General features: G+C 41.6%; 2 protein-coding genes across 2 annotated transcripts in view; both read left to right on the forward strand.

The window, feature by feature from the left end:
- LOC142657039 (DNA damage-regulated autophagy modulator protein 1-like) overlaps positions 1-2,732 on the forward strand; it is a 12,802-nt gene extending 10,070 nt beyond the window's left edge. Inside the window, exon 3 of the mRNA XM_075832088.1 lies at positions 2,547-2,732. Within this exon, the coding sequence (XP_075688203.1) occupies positions 2,547-2,732 (186 nt within the window). The remainder of the gene's footprint in view (positions 1-2,546) is intronic.
- Positions 2,733-14,562: 11,830 nt separating this feature from the next.
- On the forward strand, positions 14,563-21,565 carry LOC142657058 (DNA damage-regulated autophagy modulator protein 1-like). The gene is made up of 7 exons (XM_075832109.1): positions 14,563-14,743; positions 15,304-15,371; positions 15,520-15,662; positions 19,440-19,611; positions 20,370-20,425; positions 20,595-20,681; positions 20,794-21,565. Exons 1-7 carry the CDS (start codon positions 14,625-14,627, stop codon positions 20,872-20,874), a joined length of 726 nt encoding a protein of 241 aa, XP_075688224.1. The 5' UTR covers positions 14,563-14,624; the 3' UTR covers positions 20,875-21,565.
- The last annotated feature ends 1,339 nt before the right edge of the window (positions 21,566-22,904 follow it).

Below are 22,904 nucleotides of genomic sequence, written 5' to 3' on the forward strand. Positions count from 1 at the left end.
GGTCAGTACCCAGTAATATATAGAGGGGTCAGTACCCAGTAATATATAGAGGGGTCAGCACCCAGTAATATATAGAGAGGGCAGTACCCAGTAATATATAGAGGGGTCAGTACCCAGTAATATATAGAGGGGTCAGTACCCAGTAATATATAGAGGGGTCAGTACCCAGTAATATATATAGAGGGGTCAGTACCCAGTAATATATAGAGGGGTCAGTACCCAGTAATATATAGAGGGGTCAGTATCCAGTGATATATTGAGGGGTCAGTACCCAGTAATATATAGAGGGGTCAGTACCCAGTAATATATAGAGGGGTCAGCACCCAGTAATATATAGAGAGGGCAGTACCCAGTAATATATAGAGGGGTCAGTATCCAGTAATATATAGAGGGGTCAGTACCCAGTAATATATAGAGGGGTCAGCACCCAGTAATATGTAGAGGGGTCAGTACCCAGTAATATATAGAGGGGTCAGTACCCAGTAATATATAGAGGGGTCAGTACCCAGTAATATATAGAGGGGTCAGTACCCAGTAATATATAGAGGGGTCAGTACCCAGTAATATATAGAGGGGTCAGTACCCAGTAATATATAGAGGGGTCAGCACCCAGTAATATATAGAGGGGTCAGTACCCAGTAATATATAGAGGGGTCAGTACCCAGTAATATATAGAGGGGTCAGTACCCAGTAATATATACAGGGGTCAGTACCCAGTAATATATAGAGGGGTCAGTACCCAGTAATACATAGAGGGGTCAGTACCCAGTAATATATAGAGGGGTCAGTACCCAGTAATATATAGAGGGGTCAGCACCCAGTAATATATAGAGGGGGCAGTACCCAGTAATATATAGAGGGGTCATTGCTGGGGGTCCAGTGATGGATATACAGTGAAGGAAATAAGTATTTGATCCCTTGCTGATTTTGTAAGTTTGCCCACTGTCAAAGACCTGAACAGTCTAGAATTTTTAGGCTAGGTTAATTTTACCAGTGAGAGATAGATTATAAAAAAAAAAAAAGAAAATCACATAGTCAAAATGATCTATATTTATTTGCATTGTGCACAGAGAAATAAGTATTTGATCCCCTACCAACCATTAAGAGTTCAGCCTCCTCCAGACCAGTTACACGCTCCAAATCAACTTGGTGCCTGCATTATAGACAGCTCTTACATGGTCACCTGTATAAAAGACTCCTGTCCACAGACTCAATTAATCAGTCTGACTCTAACCTCTACAACATGGGCAAGACCAAAGAGCTTTCTAAGGATGTCAGGGACAAGATCATAGACCTGCACAAGGCTGGAATGGGCTACAAAACCATAAGTAAGACGCTGGGTGAGTAGGAGACAACTGTTGGTGCAATAGTAAGAAAATGGAAGACATACAAAATGACTGTCAATCGACATCGATCTGGGGCTCCATGCAAAATCTCACCTTGTGGGGTATCCTTGATCCTGAGGAAGGTGAGAGCTCAGCCGAAAACTACATGGGGGGAACTTGTTAATGATCTCAAGGCAGCTGGGACCACAGTCACCAAGAAAACCATTGGTAACACATTACGCCGTAATGGATTAAAATCCTGCAGTGCCCGCAAGGTCCCTCTGCTCAAGAAGGCACATGTACAGGCCCGTCTGAAGTTTGCAAATGAACATCTGGATGATTCTGAGAGTCATTGGGAGAAGGTGCTGTGGTCATATGAGACTAAAATTGAGCTCTTTGGCATTAACTCAACTCGCCGTGTTTGGAGGAAGAGAAATGCTGCCTATGACCCAAAGAACACCGTCCCCACTGTCAAGCATGGAGGTGGAAACATTATGTTTTGGGGGTGTTTCTCTGCTAAGGGCACAGGACTACTTCACCGAAACCTTATGGAGGGAGCTGAAGATCCGAGTTGCCAAGCGACAGCCTCGAAATCTTAATGATTTACAGATGATCTGCAAAGAGGAGTGGGCCAAAATTCCATCTAACATGTGTGCAAACCTCATCATCAACTACAAAAAACGTCTGACTGCTGTGCTTGCCAACAAGGGTTTTGCCACCAAGTATTAAGTCTTGTTTGCCAAAGGGATCAAATACTTATTTCTCTGTGCACAATGCAAAAAAATATATATAATTTTGACTATGTGATTTTCTGTTTTTTTATATATATATATATATATATATATATAATCTATCTCTCACTGGTAAAATTAACCTAGCCTAAAAATTCTAGACTGTTCATGTCTTTGACAGTGGGCAAACTTACAAAATCAGCAAGGGATCAAATACTTATTTCCTTCACTGTATATATATACTGTGTTCAGCCCATTCTAGTTTTTGCTCCATAGAAAATACAGCGTCTAGTGCTCAGTGGGATAAACATTGCTCATTATTCTTCCATTCTGCCCAATATAACACACATTACAGTGGCGCCCCCTGGTGATTATCCTTATATTACTGCCCCTTTATAATTACACTCCACCTGCGGCCTCTGCTGATATATTTTCACAGATCTCCATGACAACCTCATTGATGACATTTATATATCTGTTTATGTTCTAGGTGGAGACCCAGCCTACAGCCCACAGGATCGGCGCAGGATTGGCATTTGTCCTTGCTGCCATTTACAACCTGTGCCAAGCTGTGTACCTGTACAAGAGATCCTTCAGCAGTCGGCAAATGTGCCACATCCGACTAGTAACAACCGTGGTGACCATTGTGACACTGATTATCTGTATCCTTTTATAGTGGACTGGTGAAGTAACATGTGTGCTGGATACGCTCCCTCGTGACTCCATTGCAGCACAGATCAGACATGACAGTATAGGAAACACTAGAATAATACAATTCTGCTACTTTCCTCAAAGGGAATGTGTCCCCTATATATATATATATATATATATATATATATATATATATATATATATATATATATTAGTAAATTATTAAATACATTTATTATTACTATAAAAATAATTTATTATTAAATAAAACCAGATATTGGAACATATTATTTTTCTAATCTGTTTTTATTTTTTGATTGTAGATAATTATTTTTTTTTTTTTCTGTACATGATTATGGGGGCAGCCATCTTACCTGAGCTGTAGTTAACAACACCTAGAAATATGCGTTACAGCAGCCACAAGAACCATAGGAACCTATGAACAGGAGCTGCACCATTGACTTCTATGGGAGGGTGTTCTAGGCATGCTCGGTGACCTGTGCATAGGTCAGTGTGCAGGGAGGGGGAGGAGGGAAGCTGTGCCTATCACCCATTATTAAGGGTCTATCCTGTGTTATCTATATATAGGTGTTAGCTGTCAGTGTAATCCTGCCTCCTGTCTGTGATGATAACGAGATGACTGCTGAGAAGTGATCTCTACAGAAGAAGAAGGGTCAGTTTATTATCAATGGTGGATCCTGTGTTATCTATATAGAGGCGTTGTTACCTGTCAGTGTAATCCTGTCTGTAATGATAATTAGATGACTGCTGAGAAGTGATCTCTACAGAACAGGAAGGGTCAGTTTATTATGAATGGGGGATCCTTGGTTATCTATATAGAGGTTTACGTGTCAGTGTAATCCTGCCTGTAATGATAATGAGATGACTGCTGAGAAGTGATCCTTACAGAACAGGAAGGGTCAGTCTATTGTGAGGCTCAGTGGCAAGAGTAAAAACGGCAGGATTTTAGGATTATTTTTTTATATAGATGACATAGAAAATGTAAAAAACACTAACAAAAATTCTTTAAAAATATGTTTAACATAAAAACTTGATTTAAACAATGTCATGTTCTCATAAGACATTTCCTTTAACACGTTCTTCCAGTTGCTGTAGGTATGAGCGCCTTCTTTTTCAACCTATGTAGCGGTCGCTGTATTGGGGTGAGTTCATGTCGCTATTCTTCATCTTGTGTAATCCACATGTGACCTGTGTAACAGTAAAATAGAAACTCTTGGTGGACCTGTCATCCTCCCATCTATTCCATACCAGAGCCACTGGTGAGTACAGCCGGCACTAACATCCTCTATCCTGTCCCTCTATCTTCTGCAGATCTTCTACATAACAGGCATGAAGGCCGAATATATTGGATTTTCCGGCCTGGTAATGCACCATGTGACAAATTTTACAGATTTCCAGGTGAGTAGATGCCGTGTGAAGGTCTCATGTGCTCCAGAAGCGTTTCTGATGAGAAGTAATATATTGTATAGAGCCGGTTTATGATAAATGTTCTTTCTTCTTTTTTCCTCAGAGTCTGTCTTTAACATTGTCCAGAGAAGGTGTCTCCATCTCCATGAGGGAAAAGACCCAGGACCCTGAAAACCCTGAATAAGATCCAGTGGTAAGAACTAGGGGGCTGGAGCACCATAAAGACAACTAAAGCCATCTGGACAGCACTGGAGCAGAACATCTTCCTGCAAGTAGGATGAATGGGCACAAAGACCTCACCCCTAGACTGCAGCAGGACGTGGAGCCAGAGATGCCACCTAAGATGGCAATAAACATATGTAGATCACTGTTGACATCTATAGTGATCAGTATTACCATCCACATTGAGGTGATAGCGATGAAAATGACACCGGTCCTTCCAGAAGTCAGTCTGAGAACACCAGTCATGGTACCAGAACCACCTGCAGATAAGTAACCTCCACCTCTTCTGGAACGTTGATACAACCAGCATTGACTTCCAATAAGGAGGAGTGAGGAGCACGGCAGGTACAGAAGAGCGATGACTGAACGTTTCATCATGGAAGAGATATATACGTCATAACAGCAACGTTCCTGAACACATAGCAGCAGGAAACCTCAACCACTGTGATTGCTGTAATTAAGAGATTAACAGGAATATCTGGAACCGTCCTACCAGGAGAATGGAGATTTGGCCCTGATGCCATATTTCCTCTGTATGGTGCTGCATCAACACGCACTACAGACGGTGCCAAGTCATCATCATGGCGGAGACTGTGGCCTCTTACTACAGCCACAAAAGACTTGCAGTAACACTGGCAGACTCTTCACAACTCTGTAGACTATGTTTCCTTATAAATATATAATATAACCACATAACGAGTGATTTCTTCACTATTTGGGATAATAACATATAGTAACCACAGTGAGGAGGAACTATCCTTGTCTTTATCTCTTTCCTGCCATGTTGTCTCCATTACTAGTAGATGTGGTGAGGAAGGTGGAGGGTGAATACAAGGCTGATCTCGCAATGATATAAAGAAAACCTAGTGGACATCATCTTCTATTAAACTCCACTCATCTTCTATTAACCCCCCCCCCCCCCTAGCCCTGTCACTCATACCCCAGACTCAGAGACACCAACTTTATTTCAAAGCCTAGACTCAGATCCCAAAATTAATCCAGATCCCTAGTCTCAGTCACCAGGTCAATTCTGATCCCAAACTTAATACCCCAAAATGTATTTAGTCTAAGACGGCCCCTTTCGTCAAACCTAGTTTATCTTTAGGTTCCTCTTTGGTGGTGCAGCCAGTCACTGTCCGTTTCTCTCAGTCGACAGTCATGCCTGACAGTAGTTTTTGGCCACGGGTTTCTCAATAAATATTGTGTCTAAGAGAAGGAAAGGTTGGCTTAAGCTTATGTTTGGAACATGTGATTGGTTTAGCAAATGCCAAGGGGTAACAGGGAGACTTTGTCTACCAGCATCAAACACTGGACCACCAATGCAGGCTGCCATGCAAGCAGAGTGGATAGAAACCTATGAAAATAGGTCTTCCCTATTTATGTGAGTCTCCAGGGCCCCTCTAAACAGGGCCTGTCTTATTGGTGTGCGACCTGTGCCTTCGCACAGGGCGCATCACTCCAGCAGGTGGAAGGGGGTGCTGCACTGGCTCCCTTCCCCTGCTTGTTTCAGAAGCGCCCAGACCCTCGCCCTAGTTAGGATTACTCTCAGGGAAGCCCACTCGTTCTATAAAAACACCAATTTTTTGGCTGGTTTAGGTAGCAGCCTATTGCTCCTAGTTAGGGAAGCAATCAAACATGTCCCAACGGACGTCGATGTGCAGGCCAGAGGGGAACTTTCCTGGAATTTCAAGAGGTGGTTATCAAGAACCTAATCTTTAGGGACCAAGAAGAGGGAGCACCCAGTACTTCTGGAAGCGAGGCCACACGCATCATACCACTTTCCAGGAGAAGTTCCCCAAACTGGCAAGAAGGGAAAAAGTCAAAAGAGGTGTAGAGTCTGCTCAAAGAGGGGGATAAGGAAGGACACAACATACCAATGCGACACGTGTCCCGAAAAACCAGGGCTCTGTATGAAAGATTGTTTCGAATTTATCATACATCCCTTCATTTTTAATTTACCCTGATGCACTCCGCACAGCTTATCCTCCTCATCTTTCCCTTCTGAGCCCTGTCGTGTGCCCAGGCAGCTGATAACAGCCAAATGTGGGGTATTGCCGTACCCAGGAGAACCCACACTACAGCTTATGGGGTGTGTATCTCTGGTGGCGCATGCTGGGCACAATATATTGGACACTGACATGCCATATATATATATATATATATATATATATATAAAATTGAAAATCTCACACTGCACCATCTGCTGCGCATTATCTTTTACACAGTACCTGTGGGGTCAAAATGCTCACTACACCTCTAGATGAATGTCTTAAGGGGTGTAGTTTTTAAAATGGGGTCACTTCTCTGGGGTTTCAACTGTACTGGTACCTCAGGGGCTTCTGCATACATGACTTAGCACCAGAAAAGCTTCAGTAGGCCAAATGGTGGTCCTTTCCTTCTGAGCCCTCCCATGGGCCCAAACGGCAGTTTATCACCACAAATGGGGTATTGCCGCACAAAGGAAAAATTGGGCAACAAAATGGGGTATTTTGTTCCCTCTGAAAATAAGAAATGTTGATCAAAAATGACATCTTATTGGAAAAAATTACATTTTTTAATTTCACAGCCCAATTAAAATAGGTGCTGTGAAAAAACTGTGCGGTCAAAATGATAACAACAACCATAAATGAATTCCTTGAGGGGTGTAGTTTCCAAAATGGGGTCACTTTTGGTGGGTTTCCATTGCTTTGATACCTCAACACCTCTCCAAACCTGGTATGCTGCCTAAAATATATTCTAATAAAAAAAAAAATAAAAAAAAAAGAGTCCTCAAAATGCACTAGGTGCTTCTTTGCTTCTAGGGCTTGTGTTTTAGTCCACGAACGCACTAGAGACACATGTGGGACATTTCTAAAACTTGCAGAATCTGGACAATACATATTTAGTAGTGTTTCTCTGGTAAAACCTTCTGTGTTATAGAAATAAGAAATTGAATAAAATTTAAATTCAGCAAGAAAAATGAAATTTGCAAATTTCACCTCCACATTGCTTTAATTCCTGTGAAATGCATGAAGGGTTAAAAAAAACTTTCTAAATGCTGTTTTTAACACTTTGAGGGGTCTAGTTTTTAAAATGGGGTGCTTTATGGGGGTTTCTAATACATAGGCCACTCAAAGCCACTTCAGAACTGAACAGGTACCTTAAAAAAAAGCCTTTTGAAATGTTCTTAAAAATATGAGAAATTGCTGTTTATGTTCTAAGCCTTGTAACACCCAAGATAAATAAAAGAATGTTCAAAAAATGATGCCAATCTAAAGTAGACATATGGGAAATGTGAACTAGTAACTATTTTGGGAGGTATATCTGTCTGTTTTACAAGCAGATGCATTTAAATTCAGAAAAATGCTATTTTTTCTAAATTTTCTCTACATTTTGCAATTTTTCACCAATAAACACTGAATATATCGACAAAATTTTACCATGAACATGAAGCCCAATGTGTCACAAGAAAACAATCTCAGAATCGCTTGGATAGGTTTAAGCATTCCGTTATTGCCACATAAAGTGAAATATGTCAGATTTGAAAAATGGGCTCTGAGCCTTAAAGAGGCTCTGTCACCAGATTTTGCAGCCCCTATCTGCTATTGCAGCAGATAGGCGCTGCAATGTAGATTACAGTAACGTTTTTATTTTTAAAAAACAAGCATTTTTGGCCAAGTTATGACCGTTTTTGTATTTATGCAAATGAGGCTTGCAAAAGTCCAAGTGGGCGTGTTTAAAGTAAAAGTCCAAGTGGGCGTGTATTATGTGCGTACATCGGGGCGTTTTTAATACTTTTACTAGCTGGGCGTTCTGATGAGAAGTATCATCCACTTCTCTTCAGAACGCCCAGCTTCTGGCAGTGCAGACACAGCCGTGTTCTCGAGAGATCACGCTGTGTCGTCACTCACAGGTCCTGCATCGTGTCAGACGAGCGAGGACACCGGCACCAGAGGCTACAGTTGATTCTGCAGCAGCATCAGTGTTTGCAGGTAAGTAGCTACATCGACTTACCTGCAAACGCTGATGCTGCTGCAGAATCAACTGTAGCCTCTGGTGCCGGTGTCCTCGCTCGTCTGACACGATGCAGGACCTGTGAGTGACGTCACAGCGTGATCTCTCGAGAACACGCTGTGTGTCTGCACTGCCAGAAGCTGGGCGTTCTGAAGAGAAGTGGATGATACTTCTCATCAGAACGCCCAGCTAGTAAAAGTATTAAAAACGCACCGATGTACGCACATAATACACGCCCACTTGGACTTTTACTTTTAAACACACCCACTTGGACTTTTGCAAGCCTCATTTGCATAACTACAAAAATGGTCATAACTTGGCCAAAAATGCTCGTTTTTTTAAAAATAAAAACGTTACTGTAATCTACATTGCAGCGCCTATCTGCTGCAATAGCAGATAGGGGTTGCAAAATCTGGTGACAGAGCCTCTTTAAGGCCAAAACTAGGCTGCATCCTTAAGGTGTTAACTGGCTGCCGACACAGGACAAGAATGCTCGTGCTGAGCGGCGGGTACTTCACGCATTAGGACGAGCATTCTCGTCCTGTGTGACAGCCGTCTCTGTGCGCGATCGAGAGCGGGGCAAAGACTGTAATACACAGCCACGGACCAGCTCTAACAGCAGAGAGAAAGAAGCATCTTCTCCCCGCCGTTAACCCCTTGAATGCCGTGATAAAAGCTGATCGCGGCATTCAAAGAGGGGGGACTGTAAGTGGATCGCGTCACAGAAAATAACTGTGACGCGATCAAAGCCCATAACTTGTATGGCCAGACAGCCCAGGGTCCATTGAAGGACCCCAGGGCTGTCTGAAGATATTTCCTATTGTTAGGGCGTACAGAGATATGCCCTAACAACTGCCTGTGTACAATCAGTAACAGGCTAATGTATTGGCATATAGATCTATGCCAGTACATTACAGTTAAAAAATCAAAATCAAAATGAAAAATCCCTTTATGGGATTTTAAAAAAAAGTTAAATTAATGTAAAAAACTAATTAATGATAAATAAATAAAAAAAGTTAAAAAAATACACAGAAACACAATTGTTTTTATAATAAATAAACTTTTGAAAATATAAGTCTCAAAACATGAAATAATACATATTTGGTATTGCCACGACCGTAACAACCTGTGCAACAAATGTATAACATTATTTATGATGATCGGTGTACGGTGTAAAAAAAAATATATTAAAACTGCAGCGGAACAGCTTTTTCTGCATTTTTGCCATTATAAAAATTTATATAAATTAAACAATAATGTATTTCTACCAAAAAATGGTACCTACATAAAGTACAACTCGTCCCGCAAAAAACAAAGTCTCATACAACTACACCGTACAAAAAATAAAAAAGTTATGAGCATCGGGATGCAAAGAGGGAAATATAAAAAAATAGTTCTGTCCTCAAGGCCAAAATTGACCGTGTCCTTAACCCCTTAAGGACGCAGCCTGATTTGGCCTTCAGGACACGTCCAATTTTTTCAAATCTGACATGTGTCACTGTATGTGGTAATAACGTCGGAATGCTTTTACCTATCCAAGCGATTCTGAGATTGTTTTCTCGTGACACATTGGACACATGTTGCTGGCAAAATTTGCTCGATACATTAAGTATTTAATTGTGAAAAACACCAAAATTTTGCGAAAAATTCTACAACTTAGCATTTTTCTACATTTATATGTATCTGCTTGTAAGACAGATAGTAATACCACACAAAATTGTTGCTAATTAACATCACCCATATGTCTACTTTAGATTGGCATTGTTTTTTGAACATCCTTTTATTTTTCTAGGACGTTACAAGGCTTAGAACTTTAGCAGCAATTTCTCACATTTTCAAGAAAATTTCAAAAGGCTATTTTTACAGGGACCAGTTCAGTTGTGAAGCGGATTTTAGGGCCTTATATATTAGAAACCCTCGATAAGTCACCACATTTTAAAAACTTCACCCCTCAAAGTATTCAAAACAGCATTTAGAAAGTTTCTTAACCCTTTAGACGTTTCACAGGAATTAAGGCAAAGTAGATGTGAAATTTTCAAATTTCTTTTTTTTTTTGCAGAAATTCATTTTTCATCTATTTTTTTTGAAACACAGAAAGTTTTACCAGAGAAACACAACTCAATATCTATTGCCCAGATTTTGCAGTTTTTATAAATACCCAACATGTGGCCCTAGTGCACTGATTGACTGCAGCATCGGCCTCAGAAGCAAAGGAGCACCAAGAGGATTTTGGGGCCTCCTTTTTATTTGAAAATATTTTAGGCACCATGTCAGGTTTGAAAGGCTCTTGCAGTGCCAAAACAGTGGAAATTCCCCAGAAGTGACCCCATTTTGGAAACTATATCCCTTGAGGAAATTATCTAGGGGTATAGTGAGCATTTTGACACCGCAGGTTTTTTGAAGAAATTATTGGAAGTAGGCCGTGAAAATGAAAATCTACATTCTTTCAAAGAAAATGTAGGTTTAGATAATTTTTTCTAATTTCCACAAGGACTAAAGGAGAAAATGCACCACTATACTCGTAAAGCAATTTCTCCCGAGTAAAACAATACCCCACATTTTGTCATAAACGGCTATTTGGACACACGGCAGGGCTTAGAAGGGAAGGAGCGCCATTTGGCTTTTGGAGCTCAAATTTAGAAGGAATGGTTTGGGGAGACCATGTCGCATTTGCAAAGCCCCTGAGGGGACAAAACAGTGAAAACGCCAAGAAAAGTGACTCCATTTAAGAAACTACACCCCTTGAAGAATCCATCTAGGGGTGTAGTGAGCATTTTGAACCCACAGGAGTTTCATAGATTTTATTAGAATTGGGCAGTGAAGCCCAATTTTTTTCCAATAAGACATAGCTTTAGCTCAAAATTTTTCATTTTCTCAACAAATAAAGGAATAAAAGAACCCCAACATTTGTAAAGCAACTTCTCTGGAGTACGGCAATACCCCATTTGTGGCCATAAACTGCTGTTTGGGCACACGGCAAGGATCAGAAGAGAAGGAGCGCCATTTGGCTTTTGGAGCACAGATTTTGCTGGATTGCTTTCTTGACACCATGACACGTTTGCAAAGCTCCTACGTTCGGATTCCGTTTGTGTTCGAGGGTCCATGGCATTTTATTATGTCTAAGTGTTATATGTTGTCTCCATGTGTCTAATTGACTTTAATAAAGATTATTTGTATTTTTTCAAACTCCTGGTCGTGACTTGTTTCTTATTCTGGTTTAGTTTTAATTAGTCACTAGGACCACTAGTATCATTCGGGGCATTATTCGGTTTGTTAAAAGCTCCTAAGGTAACAGTACAGTGGAAACTCCCCAAAAGTGACTTGATTAACGAAACTACACCCCTTGAGGAATTCATCTAGGGGTGTAGTGAGCATTTTGACACAACAGGTGTTTCATAGATTTTATTAGAATTGGGCAGTGAAAATTAAAAAAATCCTTTTTCTTCAATAAGACGTAGTTTTAGCTGAACATTTTTCATTTTCTCAACAAATAAATGAAAAAATCACCCAAACACTTGTAAAGCAACTTCTCCTGTGTACGGCAATACCCCACATGTGGTCATAAACTGTTGTTTTGGCACAGAGTAGGGCTCAGAAGGGAAGGAGCGCCATTTAGCTTTTGGAGTACAGATTTTGCTGGATTGGTTTCTGGGCGCTATGTCGCATTTGCAAAGTCCCTGTGGGACAAAAATAGTGGATCCCCCCAGAAGTGACCCCATTTTGGAAACTACACACCTCAAGGTATTCACTTAGGGGTGTAGTGAGCGTATGATTCCCACAGGTGATTGGCAGAAATTGGTGTGCACTCGATGTTGCAGAGTGAAAATGGGATTTTTTTTTTCCATAGATATGCCAATATGTGGTGCCCGGCTTGTGCCACCATAACAAGACCGCTCTCTTATTATTATGCTGTGTTTCCCGGTTTTAGAAACACCCTACGTGTGGCCCTAATCTGTTGCCTGGACATTCGACCAGGCTCAGGAGGAGTGAAAGAGTACCATGTAAAATTAAGGCCTAATTTGGCAATTTACAAAGTATTGGATCACAATTGCAGAGGCTCTGATGTGAAACAATAAAAGAAACTGCTGAGAAGTGAACCCATTTTGGAAACTGCACCCCTCAAGGCATTTATTAAGAGGTATAGTGAGCATTTTCACCCCACAGGCGTTTTCCATGAAAGATTGCTCTGCGGAAGGTGCAAAGTAAAAAATTTAATTTCTCCCTAGATATGCTATTTCAGTGTCAAATATGTTGTGCCCAGCTTGTGCCACTGGAGACACACACCCCAAAAATTGTTAAAAGGGTTCTCCCGGGTTTGGCGATACCATTTATGTGGAAGTTTACTGCTGTTTGGGCACGCTGTAGGGTTCAGAAGGGAGCTAGCGCCATTTGGCTTTTGGAGCGTGGATTTTGCTTGGTAGTAGTTTTGTTTGGAGACTTACTGGTGTTTCCGTTTATAATGTGGGGGCACATGTAAGCCGGGCGGAGTATATAATAGGCATAGTCAGGTGGTATAATAATGTGGTAAAAAAAAACAATAAAATAATCCAAAGATGTGTGTTACGCTGTGACACAATCCTTTCTGCACAGGCCGGTGTCCCACTAATAAATGGTCCTTACTTATTCCCCTTTTGGTCCACACTCGGCATCTTTGCAGTTTGGGTAATTTTGCTGGGAAAGTGTTGTTCTGGTGTAATACTGCAATTCTGGCATATTTTTTTAGTTATTTTTATAAAGTGTTCACCACGCGTTATAAATTACATGTTACCTTTATTATGTGGGTCAGTCCGATTCCTGTGATTTTTCAATAATAAATGACTTGATAAGGGAAAAAGGGCGATTGTGTTTTATTTATTTTATTACTTGAAACTTTTATTGTATTTTTTACATATTTTATTTTTAAATTTTTGACACTTTTTTTTACACTATTCCTTAGTCCCACAAGGGGACTTGAAGCTCCAACTGTTTGTTTGATGTTCTAATACATTGCACTACCTATGTAGTGCAATGTATTAGAACTGTCAGTTGTTCACTGACCGCAAACCGATCAGGTTCCGCCTCCGGACGGGGCCTAATCGGCTTCCATAATTGCAGATAGGAAGCCATTGTTAGGCCTCCTGTTGCCATAGTAGCAGTCGCCAGCCTTGCCATCGCATGGCAGGCTGCCGATTTCATACAAACCACTTTGATGCAGCGATTGCATTGGATCGCTGCATTGAAGGGGTTAATGGCAGGGATAAGAACTAGCTCCGGTTCCTGCCTTTACAGTGGGATGTCCGCTGTAACATACAGCGGACATCCACTGCTGAGCCGGAAGCTGAGCCGGCGCAATCTTGCCGATGGTACCGGAAGCCTATTGGGCCCCGCCTACAGTGGCGCATAGGAGGATTCCGTTACTGGCAGATCGGGAGATAAGTATTAGGCCTCCGATCGCCTTTGCACCCACCGGTGGCTATAAACTCCTCACATGCTGCGATCTCTAGTGAACGCAGCATGTGAGGGGTTAATCGGTCGGATCGGAGGCTAGCTCCGGTCCTGGCTGATACCTTAGGGTGCCAGCTGTAACATAAAGCTGTCACCCGGCGGTTATGTCGATGGCTCAGCTCCTGAGCCAGTTCCATCTCCTTCACGTACAGTTACGTGGAATTGCGGGAAAACACCAGTTCCCAACCATCATGTAACTGTACGTGAAAATGCGGGAAGGGGTTAAACAAATGCGGAAATTATTATCATATAATGAATAAGTATTATTTGCACATAGCTGGAACCCCGAGATTCCCTGTACATGTATTCACCATCTGTAGAGGTAAAGAATTTATGTTTTATTCTTGTGTTATTATTATGTAATTTGGGCTCATTAGTAATTCCATGTTCTCCTTATACTGGAGCTTCACTAATAAACCTATGAAATGCTGTCAATATATATCTGGTCATTATGTAATCCTGTATATGAATATAATAATAGCAGCTATTACACCACAATGTGCCGGATATTCTCTTATGGAATATGCAAATTGTGTATCAGCAGAAATATATGTGAAAAAAATCTACAATACTGAGGACCAATTAGATTCAGAAATGTGTGATGATGTCACAATCACTGGAGCAGCTATGACATCACAGAAGACTGGTGACATCATCGAATCTATACCGGCCACTGCCTGACATTACTTCTTCCTTCTTATCTGTGAATTCAGAGAAAGAGACGGACAGAGATAGCGGCTTTTGTTTAGCTAATCTTTGATTTTACTCAGTGAATCTTCCATTTGGCGCCATGGAGATCCGGGGTTTGGCATTCTTGCCTCTCCTCTGGGTCATATGGACGCTATTGGGCCTCGGCACCCTGATTGTCTTGACTGTCATGTCAGGGCATGAAAAATATCCTTACATCAGGTAAGAGGATCGGGGCAAGAATCCTGACTCTATAGTATAATGATTGTTATTATTGTATTATTATTACTGTTATTCATGAAATGTTATTATTATAGTATTATTATTATTATTATTATTATTAGTGGATTATTAATAATCTGCGTCTTATAATTGATGGGACAGAAAACATCACATTGACTATAAATATAAAGAACTTTCCTCATCGTAAATACCATAGTACAAATAATGGAAAAATAACAAATAATAATAATAAGATGATATTAATAATTCATATTTAGTTAGTTGGTTTTACAAGTACCTCTACTACTCCGCTTTCAGGAGATAATGAGGGAGATCTTTAAATACGAGTGCAATATAAACATGGAGCCGTAATCCCCAGTAACCAATCCGGCTGCTGATTTTATTCTCCAAAGGGCGTATGACAAATAATAGCTGCAGTCTGATTGGTTGCTATGGGCAACAGCTTATAATGGAGGAAGATAAAGTCTCCTCTGCTCTTAGATGAGACAATTCCACCGCTCGTCTCCTTTTAACTCTCAATATTTTTCTTTATTTCACAGTGACACGGGAAAAGAGTTCCCGGAATCGGTGATCTACACCGTCGTCTTCATGGTGACGTCCATTCTTGGTAAGTGGATGCAGCTTCCTATAGTGAGATCTGCGACGACAACGCTCAGTGAAGATTATAATCATCACTGCGTCCTGGAGTTAATACAAGAGTCTATAGAAATGATATATGGAAGTCTCCGGCTGATAACATGCATTGTCTATTTCAGGAGCCGGCGTCGCTTCCATCCAGTACAGGTTCATGATCATTCAGTCTGAACCATCGGAGAAGCGTTATATCATCGGACAGAGAATCCTCTACGCCATGGGATGGATTGTCTGTATTGGGACCGCCGTGAACGCCATATATTCGGTTAGTTATTGGGTTTTATATAAAGTCTCCGGTATTACACAGAGGGGTCAGTACCCAGTAATATATAGAGGGGTCAGTAACCAGTAATATATAGAGGGGTCAGTAACCAGTAACATATAGACGGGTCAGTACCCAGTAATATATAGAGGGGTCAGTACCCAGTAATATATAGAGGGGTCAGTACCCAGTAATATATAGAGGGGTCAGTACCCAGTAATATATAGAGGGGTCAGTACCCAGTAATAGATAGAGGGGTCAGTACCCAGTAATATATAGAGGGGTCAGTACCCAGTAATATATAGAGGGGTCAGTATCCAGTAATATAAAGAGGGGTCAGTACCCAGTAATATATAGAGGGATCAGTACCGAGTAATATATAGAGGGGTCAGTACCCAGTAATATATAGAGGGGTCAGTACCCAGTAATATAAAGAGGGGTCAGTACCCAGTAATATGTAGAGGGGTCAGTACCCAGTAATATATAGAGGGGTCAGTACCCAGTAATATATAGAGGGGTCAGTACCCAGTAATATATAGAGGGGTCAGTACCCAGTAATATATAGAGGGGTCAGTACCCAGTAATATATAGAGGGGTCAGTACCCAGTAATATGTAGAGGGGTCAGTACCCAGTAATATATAGAGGGGTCAGTACCTAGTAATATATAGAGGGGTCAGTATCCAGTAATATATAGAGGGGTCAGTACCCAGTAATATATAGAGGGGTCAGTACCCAGTAATATATAGAGGGGTCAGTACCCAGTAATATATAGAGGGGTCAGTACCCAGTAATATATAGAGGGGTCAGTACCCAGTAATCTATAGAGGGGTCAGTACCCAGTAATATATAGAGGGGTCAGTACCCAGTCATATATAGAGGGGTCAGTATCCAGTAATATATAGAGGGGTCAGTACCCAGTAATATATAGAGGTGTCAGTACCCAGTAATATATAGAGGGGTCAGTACCCAGTAATATATAGAGGGGTCAGTACCCAGTAATATATAGAGGGGTCAGTACCCAGTAATATATAGAGGGGTCAGCACCCAGTAATATATAGAGGGGTCAGTACCCAGTAATGTATAGAGGGGTCAGTACCCAGTAATATATAGAGGGGTCAGTACCCAGTAATATATAGAGGGGTCAGTACCCAGTAATGTATAGAGGGGTCAGTACCCAGTAATATATAGAGGGGTCAGTACCCAGTAATATATAGAGGGGTCAGCACCCAGTAATATATAGAGGGGTCAGTACCCAGTAATATATAGAGGGGTCAGCACCCAGTAATATATAGAGGGGTCAGTACCCAGTAATGTATAGAGGGGTCAGTACCCAGTAATATATAGAGGGGTCTGTATCCAGCAATATATAGAGGGGTCAGTATCCAGTAATATATAGAGGGGTCAGTACCCAGTAATATATAGAGGGGTCAGTACCCAGTAATATATAGAGGGGTCAGTACCCAGTAATATATAGAGGGGTCAGTACCCAGTAATATATAGAGGGGTCAGTACCCAGTAATATATAGAGGGGTCAGTACCCAGTAATATATAGAGGGGTCAGCACCCAGTAATATATAGAGGGGTCAGTACCCAGTAATATATACAGGGGTCAGTACCCAGTAATGTATAGAGGGGTCAGTACCCAGTAATATATAAAGGGGTCAGCACCCAGTAATATATAGAGGGGTCAGTACCCAGTAATATATAGAGGGGTCAGCACCCAGTAATATATAGAGGGGTCAGTACCCAGTAATATATAGAGGGGTCAGTACCCAGTAATATATAGAGGGGTCAGTACCCAGTAATATATAGAGGGGTCAGTACCCAGTAATATATAGAGAGGTCAGTACCCAGTAATATATAGAGGGGTCAGTACCCAGTAATATATAGAGGGGTCAGTACCCAGTAATATATAGAGGGGTCAGTACCCAGTAATATATAGAGGGGTCAGTACTAGTAATATATAGAGGGGTCAGTACCCAGTAATACAAAGAGGGGTCAGTACCCAGTAGTATATAGAGGGGTCAGTACCCAGTAATATATAGAGGGGTCTGTACCCAGTAATATATAGAGGGGTCAGTACCCAGTAATATATAGAGGGGTCAGTACCAAGTAATATATAAAGGGGTCAGTACCCAGTAATATATAGAGGGGTCAGTACCCAGTAATATATAGAGGGGTCAGTACCCAGTAATATATAAAGGGGTCAGCACCCAGTAATATATAGAGGGGTCAGTACCCAGTAATATGTAGAGGGGTCAGTACTCAGTAATATATAGAGGGGTCTGTACCCAGTAATATATAGAGGGGTCAGTACCCAGTAATATGTAGAGGGGTCAGTACCAAGTAATATATAAAGGGGTCAGTACCCAGTAATATATAGAGGGGTCAGTACCCAGTAATATATAGAGGGGTCAGTACCCAGTAATATATAAAGGGGTCAGCACCCAGTAATATATAGAGGGGTCAGTACCCAGTAATATGTAGAGGGGTCAGTACCCAGTAATATATAGAGGGGTCAGTACCTAGTAATATATAGAGGGGTCAGTACCCAGTAATATATAGAGGGGTCAGTACCCAGTAATATATAGAGGGGTCAGTACCCAGTAATATATAAAGGGGTCAGCACCCAGTAATATATAGAGGGGTCAGTACCAAGTAATATATAGAGGGGTCAGTACCCAGTAATATATAAAGGGGTCAGCACCCAGTAATATATAGAGGGGTCAGTACCAAGTAATATATAGAGGGGTCAGTACCCAGTAATATGTAGAGGGGTCAGTACCCAGTAATATATAGAGGGGTCAGTACCTAGTAATATATAGAGGGGTCAGTACCCAGTAATATATAGAGGGGTTAGTACCCAGTAATATATAGAGGGGTCAGTACCCAGTAATATATAGAGGGGTCAGTACCTAGTAATATATAGAGGGGTCAGTACCCAGTAATATATAGAGGGGTCAGTACCCAGTAATATATAGAGGGGCCAGTACCCAGTAATATATAGAGGGGTCAGTACCCAGTAATGTATAGAGGGGTCAGTATCCAGTAATATATAGAGGGGTCAGTACCCAGTAATATATAGAGGGGTCAGTACCCAGTAATATATAGAGGGGTCAGTACCCAGTAATATATAGAGGGGTCAGTACCCAGTAATATATAGAGGGGTCAGTACCCAGTAATATATAGAGGGGTCAGTACCCAGTAATATATAGAGGGGTCAGTACTCAGTAATATATAGAGGGGTCAGTACCCAGTAATATATAGAGGGGTCAGTACCCAGTAATATATAGAGGGGTGAGTACCCAGTAATGTATAGAGGGGTCAGTACCCAGTAATATATAGAGGGGTCAGTACCCAGTAATATATAGACGGGTCAGTACCCAGTAATATATAGAGGGGTCAGTACCCAGTAATATATAGAGGGGTCAGTACCCAGTAATATATAGAGGGGTCAGTACCCAGTAATATATAGAGGGGTCAGTACCCAGTAATATATAGAGGGGTGAGTACCCAGTAATATATAGAGGGGTCAGTACCCAGTAATATATAGAGGGGTCAGTACCCAGTAATATATAGAGGGGTCATTGGTATATACATTGCTCATTATTCTTCCATTCTGCCCAATATAACACACATTACAGTGGCGCCCCCTGGTTATTAACCTTATATTACTGCCCTGTTATAATTACACTCCACCTGCGGCCTCTGCTGATATATTTTCACAGATCTCCATGACAACCTCATTGATGACATTTTTATATCTGTTTATGTTCTAGGTGGAGACCCAGCCTACAGCCCACAGGATCGGCGCAGGATTGGCATTTGTCCTTGCTGCCATTTACAACCTGTGCCAAGCTGTGTACCTGTACAAGAGATCCTTCAGCAGTCGGCAAATGTGCCACATCCGACTAGTAACAACCGTGGTGACCATTGTGACACTGATTATCTGTATCCTTTTATAGTGGACTGGTGAAGTAACATGTTGTGTGCTGGATACGCTCCCTCGTGACTCCATTGCAGCACAGATCAGACATGACAGTATAGGAAACACTACAATAATACAATTCTGCTACTTTCCTCAAAGGGAATGTATCCCATATGTATATATATATCAAAGTTGTTTTTTTATTAAATTAAACCAGATATTGAAACATATTATATTTCTAATCTGTTTTTATTTTTTGATTGTAGATATTTTTTATTCTATTTTCTGTACATGATTATGGGGGCAGCCATCTTGCCTGTGCTGTGGTTAACAACACTTACAAATATGCTTTACAGCAGCCACACGAACCATAGGAACCTGTGAACAGGAGCTGCACCATTGACTTCTATGGGAGGGTGTTCTAGGCATGCTCGGTGACCTGTGCAGAGGTCAGTGTGCAGGGAGGGGGAGCTGTGCCTATCACCTATTATCAAGGGTGGATCCTGTGTTATCTATATAGAGGTGTTACCTGTCATTGTAATCCTGCCTGTGATGATAATGAGATGTCTGCTGAGAATTGACCTCTACAGAACAGGAAGGGTCAGTCTATTGTGAGGCTCAGTGGCAAGAGTAAAAACTGCAAGATTTTAGGATTATTTTTTAATATAGATGAGATAGAAAATTAAAAAAAACACTAACAAAAATTCTTTAAAAATATGTTTAGCATAAAACACAATAAGTCATTTTCTCATAAGACATTTCCTTTAACACGTTCTTCCAGTTGCTGTAGGTATGAGCGCCTTCTTTTTCAACCTATGTAGCGGTCGCTGTATTGGGGTGAGTTCATGTCACTATTCTCCATCTTGTGTAATCCACATGTGACCTGTGTAACAGTAAAATAGAAACTCTTGGTGAACCTGTCATCCTCCCATCTATTCCATACCAGAGCCACTGGTGAGTACAGCCGGCACTAACATCCTCTATTCTGTCCCTCTATCTTCTGCAGATCTTCTACATAACAGGCATGAAGGCCGAATATATTGGATTTTCCGGCCTGGTAATGCACCATGTGACAAATTTTACAGATTTCCAGGTGAGTAGATGCCGTGTGAAGGTCTCATGTGCTCCAGAAGCGTTTCTGATGAGAAGTAATATATTGTATAGAGCCGGTTTATGATAAATGTTCTTTCTTCTTTTTTCCTCAGAGTCTGTCTTTAACATTGTCCAGAGAAGGTGTCTCCATCTCCATGAGGGAAAAGACCCAGGAACCTGAAAACCCTGAATAAGATCCGGGGGTAAGAACTAGGGGGCTGGAGAACCATAAAGACAACTAAAGCCATCTGGACAGCACTGGAGCAGAACATCTTCCTGCAAGTAGGATGAAGGGGCACAAAGACCTCACCCCTAGACCGCAGCAGGTCATGGACCCAGAGATGCCACCTAAGATGGCAATAAACATATGTAGATCACTGTTGACATCTATAGTGATCAGTATTACCATCCACATTGAGGTGATAGCGATGACAATGACACCGGTCCTTCCAGAAGTCAGTCTGAGAACACCAGTCATGGTACCAGAACCACCTGCAGATAAGCAACGTTCCACCTCTTCTGGAACGTTGATACAACCAGCATTGACTTCCGATAAGGAGGAGTGAGGAGCGCGGCAGGTACAGAAGAGCGATGACTGAACGTTTCATCATGGAAGAGATATATACGTCATAACAGCAACGTTCCTGAACACATAGTAGCAGGAAACCTCAACCATTGTGATTGCTGTACTGAAGAGAACAACAGGAAAATCTGGAGCCGTCCTACCAGGAGAATGGAGATCTGGTCCTGATGCCATATTTCCTCTGTATGGTTCCAAGTCATCATCATGGCGGAGACTGTGGCCTCTTACTACAGCCACAAAAGACTTGCAGTACCACTGGCAGACTCTTCACAACTCTGTAGACTATATGTCCTAAATATATAATAATATAACCACATGACGAGTTGTTTCTTCATTATTTGGGATAATAACATATAGTAACCACAGTGAGGAGGAACTGTCCATGTCTTTATCTCTTTCCTGCCATGTTGTCTCCATTACTAGTAGATGTGGTGAGGAAGGGGGAGGGTGAATACAAGGCTGATCTCGCAATGATATAAAGACAACCTAGTGGACATCATCTTCTATTAAACTCCACTCATCTTCTATTAAACTCCACTCACCGCCTGTCACTCATACCCCAGACTCAGAGACGCCAAAGTTAGTTCAAACCCTAGACTCAGATCCCAAAATTAATCCATATCCGTAGTCTCAGTCACCAAAGTGAATTCAGATCCCAAACTTAATATCCCAAAATGTATTTAGACTAAGACGGACCCTTTCGTCAAACCTAGATTTTCTTTAGGTTCCTTTTTCGTGGTGCAGCCAGTCACTGTCCGGTTCTCTCAGTCGACAGCCATGCCTGACAGTAGTTTTTGGCCACGGGTTTCTCAATAAATATTGTGTCTAAGAGAAGGAAAGGTTGGCTTAAGCTTATGTTTGGAATATGTGATTGATTTAGCAGGTGCCAAGGGGTAACAGGGAGACTTTGTCTACCAGCATCAAACACTGGACCACCAATGCAGGCTGCCATGCAAGCAGAGTGGATGGAAACCTATGAAAATCTGGGAGGTCTTCCCTATTTATGTGAGTCTCCGGGGCCCCTCGAAACCTTGGACCTGGAGACTACACAGGGACTGGGAGACATGCTGAGATGTAATGCCATAATTAGAGACACGTAATCAAAACAAAAGCAGCGTCATACTAAGGCCCCATGCACACGACCGTATATTTCATCCATAATTATGGACAGTAATTACGGTCCAATTCATTTCTATTGGCCACAGGCACCTTTCCGTATTTTTATGGATGGGTGTCCATGCTGAAAAAATGATAGAACCCGTCCTATTCGTGCTTGTAATTACCGCACGGTCTCTCCCATAGAAGCCTATGGGCGCTTCCGTAAATGCGGATGGCTACTTATGTGCATCCGTAAACCGTCCGTATTTACAGAATGCTGGTGACATCATTTGCAGCCTCCCTCTTTTTTTACGGATCTGTATATACGGATCAAATACGTATCCACTACAGACCGTATTTGCGAATACCGCCGTGCATGGGGCCTGAAGATAATTAGGGCCATCAAAGGACATGAATTTGAGGTCCTACCTGTGATGTTGCTATTTCTGTTCCCAGTATTCCAGTGTGGGTTCCTCGGGCATCACCTGCCTCCATACAATGACATTACACCACCCTCCCTCTATACAGATCATCCACCATTGA

The sequence above is a fragment of the Rhinoderma darwinii genome, chromosome 7 (genome assembly GCF_050947455.1).
Source record: "Rhinoderma darwinii isolate aRhiDar2 chromosome 7, aRhiDar2.hap1, whole genome shotgun sequence".
Lineage (NCBI taxonomy): Eukaryota > Metazoa > Chordata > Amphibia > Anura > Rhinodermatidae > Rhinoderma > Rhinoderma darwinii.

What these genes read in the sequence shown, in the direction of transcription:
- LOC142657058 (XM_075832109.1), top strand. Translation starts at nt 14,625, where the DNA reads ATGGAGATCCGGGGTTTGGCATTCTTGCCTCTCCTCTGGGTCATATGG. An exon ending in GAAAAATATCCTTACATCAG is followed by an intron (nt 14,744 to 15,303) that starts GTAAGAGGATCG and finishes TTTATTTCACAG; the next exon opens with TGACACGGGAAAAGAGTTCC. An exon ending in CCGTGAACGCCATATATTCG is followed by an intron (nt 15,663 to 19,439) that starts GTTAGTTATTGG and finishes TTTATGTTCTAG; the next exon opens with GTGGAGACCCAGCCTACAGC.